The sequence below is a fragment of the Oncorhynchus keta genome, unplaced genomic scaffold (assembly GCF_023373465.1).
Source record: "Oncorhynchus keta strain PuntledgeMale-10-30-2019 unplaced genomic scaffold, Oket_V2 Un_contig_2177_pilon_pilon, whole genome shotgun sequence".
Lineage (NCBI taxonomy): Eukaryota > Metazoa > Chordata > Actinopteri > Salmoniformes > Salmonidae > Oncorhynchus > Oncorhynchus keta.
The window spans coordinates 412,501-420,000 of NW_026282598.1; the positions used below are offsets into that span (position 1 = coordinate 412,501).

The window sequence follows — 7,500 nt, forward strand, 5'->3', positions numbered from 1 at the left end:
GGAGAGGGGTCAGGGGTTAGGAGAGGTCAGGGGTTAGGAGAGATCAGGGGTTAGGAGAGGTCATGGGGTTAGGAGAGATCAGGGGGGTTAGGAGAGATCAGGGGGGTTAGGAGAGGTCAGGGGTTAGTACAGGTCAGGAGAGAGGTCAGGGGTTAGGAGAGGTCAGGGGTTTGGAGAGGTCAGGGTTTAGGAGAGATCAGGGGGGTTAGGAGAGGTGAGGGGTTAGGAGAGTGGGGGGTTAGGAGAGGTCAGGGGGTTAGGAGAGGTCTGGATTTAGGAGAGGTCAGGGGTTAGGAGAGGTCAGGGGTTAGGAGAGATCAGGGGTTAGGAAGGGTCAGGGATTAGGAGAGGTCAGGGGTTAGGAGAGGTCAGGTGTTAGGAGAGATCAGGGGTTAGGAGTGGTCAGGGATTAGGAGAGGTCAGGGTTTAGGAGAGATCGGGGATTAGGAGAGGTCAGGGGTTAGGAGAGATCAGGGGGTTTGGAGAGGTCAAGGGTTAGGAGTGGTCAGGGGTTAGGAGAGGTCAGGGGGTTAGGAGAGGTCAGGGGTGAGGAGAGGTCAGGGGGTTAGGAGAGATCAGGGGGTTAGGAGAGGTCAGGGGTTAGGAGAGATCAGGGGGTTAGGAGAGGTCAGGGGTGAGGAGAGGTCAGGGGGGTTAGGAGAGATCAGGGGGTTAGGAGAGGTCAAGGGTTAGGAGTGGTCAGCGGTTAGGAGAGATCAGGGGTTAGGAGAGGTCAAGGGTTAGGAGAGATCAGGGATTTGGAGAGGTCAGAAAATGTGACTATTTCCATCTCTTTCTCCACATGAAGGTTAGAGTTTAGGGGCGAGTGAGAGGTGAGGGGTTGGAGGAGAGGTCAGGGGTTAAAGGTGACATACTTGGGCCCTGTCCTTCTTGGCTCTTTCCATCTCTTTCTCCAGAAACTGAACCAGATCCTTCAGGTTCCTCTGACCAGAGTAGGCTACCACCTGGAGAGAGACACAGCAAAGGACCTTGTGAAGATGCTGGAGGAAACAGGTACAAAAGTATCTATATCCACAGTAAAACGAGTCCTATATCAACATAACCTGAAAGACCGCTCAGCAAGGAAGGAGCCCCCGCACCAAGACCGCCATAAAAAAGACAGACTACAGTTTGCAACTGCACATGGAGACAAAGATCTTACTTTTTGGAGAAATGTTCTCTAGTCTGATGAAACAATAATAGAACTGTTTGGCCATAATGACCATCATTACGTTTGGAGGAAAAAGGGGGAGCCTTGCAAGCCGAAGAACACCATCCCAACCGTGAAGCACGGGGGTGGCAGCATCATGTTGTGGGGGTGGTTTGCTGCAGGAGGGACTGGTGCACTTCACAAAATAGGTGGCATCATGAGGTAGGAACATTATGTGGATATATTGAAGCAACATCTCAAGACATCAGTCAGGAAGTTAAAGCTTGGTCACAAATGGGTCTTCCAAATGGACAATGACCCCAAGCACACTTCCAAAGCTGTGGCAAAATGGCTTAAGGACAACAAAGTCAAGGTATTGGAGTGGCCATCACAAAGCCCTGACCTCAATCCTATAGAACATTTGTGGGCAAAACTGAAAAAGTATATATAGTGTGTATATATAGTGTGTATATATAGTGTGTATATATAGTGTGTATATATAGTATATATAGTGTGTATATATAGTGTGTATATATAGTGTGTATATTGTGTATATATAGTATATATAGTGTGTATATATAGTGTGTATATATAGTGTGTATGTATAGTGTGTATATTGTGTATATATAGTATATATAGTGTGTATATATAGTGTGTATATATAGTGTGTATATATAGTGTGTATGTATAGTGTGTATATTGTGTATATATAGTATATATAGTGAGTATATATAGTGTGTATATATAGTGTGTATATATAGTGTGTATATTGTGTATATATAGTGTGTATATATAGTGTGTATATATAGTTTGTATATTGTGTATATATAGTGACCTCAATCCTATAGAACATTTGTGGGCAAAACTGAAAAAGCGTGTGCGAGCAAGGAGGCCTACAAACCTGACTTAGTTACACCAGCTCTGTCAGGAGGCCTACAAATCTGACTTAGTTACACCAGCTCTGTCAGGAGGAATGGGCCGAAATTCACCCAACTTATTGTGGGAAGCTTGTGGAAGGCTACCCGAAACGTTTGGCCCAAGTTAAACAATTTAAAGGCAATGCTACCAAATACTAATTGAGTGTATGTAAACTTCTGACCCACTGGGAATGTGATGAAAGAAATAAAAGCTGAAATAAATCTCTCTACTATTCTCACATTTCACAATGTTAAAATAAACTGGTGATCCTACTCGACCCAAAACGGGGAATTTTTACTAGGATTAAATGTCAGGAATTTGTATTTGGCGAAAGTGTATGTAAACTGACTTCAACTGTATCATGTGAATATAGAATGTGTGTGTATAAAGTGTGTAATGTGTGTGTGTGTATATATAGTGTGTATATATAGTGTGTATATATGGTGTGTATATAATGTGTGTTTTATATAGTGTGTATATATAGTGTGTATATATAGTGTGTATAATGTGTGTGTGTATATATAGTGTGAATATATAGTGTGTATATATAGTGTGTATAATGTGTGTATATAATGTGTGTATAATGTGTGTGTACGGTGTGTATAGTGTGTATATATTGTGTGTATAATGTGTGTGTATAGTGTGTATAGTGTATATATATATAGTGTGTATATAATGTGTGTATATATAGTGTGTATATATAGTATGTATATATAGTGTGTATAATGTGTGAGCTCACAGAACAGGGCTCCGGGCAGCCGAGCGGAAATGGAGGAAAACTCGCCTCCCTGCGGACCTGGCATCCTTTCACTCCCTCCTCTCTACATTTTCCTCCTCTGTCTCTGCTGCTAAAGCCACTTTCTACCACTCTAAATTCCAAGCATCTGCCTCTAACTCTAGGAAGCTCTTTGCCACCTTCTCCTCCCTCCTGAATCCCCCCCCCCCCCTCCTCCCTCTCTGCAGATGACTTCGTCAACCATTTTGAAAAGAAGGTCGACGACATCCGATCCTCGTTTGCTAAGTCAAACGACACCGCTGGTTCTGCTCAGACTGCCCTACCCTGTACTCTGACCTCTTTCTCCCCTCTCTCTCCAGATGAAATCTCGCGTCTTGTGACGGCCGGCCGCCCAACAACCTGCCCGCTTGACCCTATCCCCTCCTCTCTTCTCCAGACCATTTCCGGAGACCTTCTCCCTTACCTCACCTCGCTTCTCCCTTACCTCACCTCGCTCAACTCATCCCTGACCGCTGGCTACGTCCCTTCCGTCTTCAAGAGAGCGAGAGTTGCACCCCTTCTGAAAAAACCTACACTCGATCCCTCCGATGTCAACAACTACAGACCAGTATCCCTTCTTTCTTTTCTCTCCAAAACTCTTGAATGTGCCGTCCTTGGCCAGCTCTCCCGCTATCTCTCTCAGAATGACCTTCTTGATCCAAATCAGTCAGGTTTCAAGACTAGTCATTCAACTGAGACTGCTCTTCTCTGTATCACGGAGGCGCTCCGCACTGCTAAAGCTAACTCTCTCTCCTCTGCTCTCATCCTTCTAGACCTATCGGCTGCCTTCGATACTGTGAACCATCAGATCCTCCTCTCCACCCTCTCCGAGTTGGGCATCTCCGGCGCGGCCCACGCTTGTATTGCGTCCTACCTGACAGGTCGCTCCTACCAGGTGGCATGGCGAGAATCTGTCTCCTCACCACGCGCTCTCACCACTGGTGTCCCCCAGGGCTCTGTTCTAGGCCCTCTCCTATTCTCGCTATACACCAAGTCACTTGGCTCTGTCATAACCTCACATGGTCTCTCCTATCATTGCTATGCAGACGACACACAATTAATCTTCTCCTTTCCCCCTTCTGATGACCAGGTGGCGAATCGCATCTCTGCATGTCTGGCAGACATATCAGTGTGGATGACGGATCACCACCTCAAGCTGAACCTCGGCAAGACGGCGCTGCTCTTCCTCCCGGGGAAGGACTGCCCATTCCATGATCTCGCCATCACGGTTGACAACTCCATTGTGTCCTCCTCCCAGAGCGCTAAGAACCTTGGCGTGATCCTGGACAACACCCTGTCGTTCTCAACTAACATCAAGGCGGTGGCCCGTTCCTGTAGGTTCATGCTCTACAACATCCGCAGAGTACGACCCTGCCTCACACAGGAAGCGGCGCAGGTCCTAATCCAGGCACTTGTCATCTCCCGTCTGGATTACTGCAACTCGCTGTTGGCTGGGCTCCCTGCCTGTGCCATTAAACCCCTACAACTCATCCAGAACGCCGCAGCCCGTCTGGTATTCAACCTTCCCAAGTTCTCTCACGTCACCCTGCTCCTCCGCTCTCTCCACTGGCTTCCAGTTGAAGCTCGCATCCGCTACAAGACCATGGTGCTTGCCTACGGAGCTGTGAGGGGAACGGCACCTCAGTACCTCCAGGCTCTGATCAGGCCCTAAACCCAAACAAGGGCACTGCGTTCATCCACCTCTGGCCTGCTCGCCTCCCTACCACTGAGGAAGTACAGTTCCCGCTCAGCCCAGTCAAAACTGTTCGCTGCTCTGGCCCCCCAATGGTGGAACAAACTCCCTCACGACGCCAGGACAGCGGAGTCAATCACCACCTTCCGGAGACACCTGAAACCCCACCTCTTTAAGGAATACCTAGGATAGGATAAAGTAATCCTTCTCACCCCCCTTAAAAGATTTAGATGCACTATTGTAAAGTGGCTGTTCCACTGGATGTCATAAGGTGAATGCACCAATTTGTAAGTCGCTCTGGATAAGAGCGTCTGCTAAATGACTTAAATGTAAATGTAAATGTAATATATGTAATGTAATGTATATATAGTGTGTATAGTGTGTATATAATGTGTGTATATATAGTGTGTATAGTGTGTGTATATATAGTGTGTATATTGTGTATATATAGTATATAAAGTGTGTATATATAATGTGTATATAGTGTGTATATATAGTGTGTATAGTGTGTATATAATGTGTGTATAGTGTGTATATATAGTGTGTTTATATAGTGTGTATAGTGTGTATATATAGTGTGTATAGTGTGTATATATAGTGTGTATAATGTGTGTATATATAGTGTGTATATTGTGTATATATAGTGTGTATAGTGTGTATATATAGTGTGTATATATAGTATATATAGTGTGTATAGTGTGTATATATAGTGTGTATATATAGTGTGTATAGTGTGTATATATAGTGTGTATATATAGTGTGTATATATAGTGTGTATAATGTGTGTATATATAGTGTGTATATATAATGTGTATAGTGTGTATATATAGTGTGTATATATAGTGTGTTTAATGTGTGTATATATAATGTGTATATATAGTGTGTATATATAGTGTGTATAGTGTGTATATATAATGTGTATATATAGTGTGTATATATAGTGTGTATAATGTGTGTATGTATAGTGTGTATATATAATGTGTATATATAATGTTTATATATAGTGTGTATAATGTGTATATATAGTGTGTATATATAGTGTGTATAATGTGTGTATATATAGTGTGTATATATAGTGTGTATATTGTGTATATATAGTGTGTATAGTGTGTATATATAGTGTGTATATATAGTATATATAGTGTGTATAGTGTGTATATATAGTGTGTATAGTGTGTATATATAGTGTGTATATATAGTGTGTATATATAGTGTGTATAATGTGTGTATATATAGTGTGTATATATAATGTGTATAGTGTGTATATATAGTGTGTATATATAGTGTGTATAGTGTGTATATATAATGTGTATATATAGTGTGTATATATAGTGTGTATAATGTGTGTATGTATAGTGTGTATATATAATGTGTATATATAGTGTGTATATATAATGTGTATATATAATGTTTATATATAGTGTGTATAATGTGTGTATAATGTGTATATATAGTGTGTATATATAGTGTGTATAATGTGTGTATATATAGTGTGTATATATAGTGTGTATAGTGTGTATATATAGTGTGTATAGTGTGTATATATAGTGTGTATATATAGTGTGTTTAATGTGTGTATATATAATGTGTATATATAGTGTGTATATATAGTGTGTATAGTGTGTATATAATGTGTGTATATATAGTGTGTATAGTGTGTATATATAGTGTGTTTATATAGTGTGTATAGTGTGTATATATAGTGTGTATAGTGTGTATATATAGTGTGTATAATGTGTGTATATACAGTGTGTATATTGTGTATATATAGTGTGTATAGTGTGTATATATAGTGTGTATATATAGTATATATAGTGTGTATAGTGTGTATATATAGTGTGTATATATAGTGTGTATAGTGTGTATATATAATGTGTATATATAGTGTGTATATATAGTGTGTATAGTGTGTATATATAATGTGTATATATAGTGTGTATATATAGTGTGTATAATGTGTGTATGTATAGTGTGTATATATAATGTGTATATATAGTGTGTATATATAATGTGTATATATAATGTTTATATATAGTGTGTGTAATGTGTGTATAATGTGTATATATAGTGTGTATATATAGTGTGTATAATGTGTGTATATATAGTGTGTATATTGTGTATATATAGTGTGTATAGTGTGTATATATAGTGTGTATATATAGTATATATAGTGTGTATATATAGTGTGTATATATAGTGTGTATATATAGTGTGTATAGTGTGTATATATAGTGTGTATATATAGTGTGTATAATGTGTGTATATATAGTGTGTATATATAATGTGTATAGTGTGTATATATAGTGTGTATATATAGTGTGTTTAATGTGTGTATATATAATGTGTATATATAGTGTGTATATATAGTGTGTATAGTGTGTATATATAATGTGTATATATAGTGTGTATATATAGTGTGTATGTATAGTGTGTATATATAATGTGTATATATAGTGTGTATATATAATGTGTATATATAAATGTTTATATATAGTGTGTATAATGTGTGTATAATGTGTATATATAATGTGTATATATAGTGTGTATAATGTGTGTACCCTCTCTGTAGTGTGTATATATAGTGTGTATATAATGTGTATAATGTGTGTATAATGTGTGTATAATGTGTGTATAATGTGTGTACCCTCTCTGCGTGCAGCGCGGGGAACAGGCGGAGGGCGGGGTAGCGTTCTCTCATCGACAGGTTGAAGTCATTGGCCGAGGCGTCGATGCGAGCGATGACAACTTCCTCTCTGTCCACACTATATATAGTGTGTATAATGTGTATATATAGTGTGTATATATAGTGTGTATAATGTGTGTATATATAGTGTGTATATATAGTGTGTATATTGTGTATATATAGTGTGTATAGTGTGTATATATAGTGTGTATATATAGTATATATAGTGTGTATAGTGTGTATATATAGTGTGTATAGTGTGTATATATAGTGTGTGTATA

At 39.6% G+C, this 7,500-nt stretch overlaps 1 protein-coding gene across 1 annotated transcript in view; it reads right to left on the reverse strand.

Annotated features, from left to right (window-relative positions):
• The window catches only part of zgc:136472 (uncharacterized protein LOC678514 homolog), a 42,965-nt gene that overhangs the window by 1,799 nt on the left and 33,666 nt on the right, over positions 1 to 7,500 (reverse strand). The window contains exon 10 of the mRNA XM_052504996.1: positions 876 to 965. Within this exon, the coding sequence (XP_052360956.1) occupies positions 876 to 965 (90 nt within the window). The remainder of the gene's footprint in view (positions 1 to 875; positions 966 to 7,500) is intronic.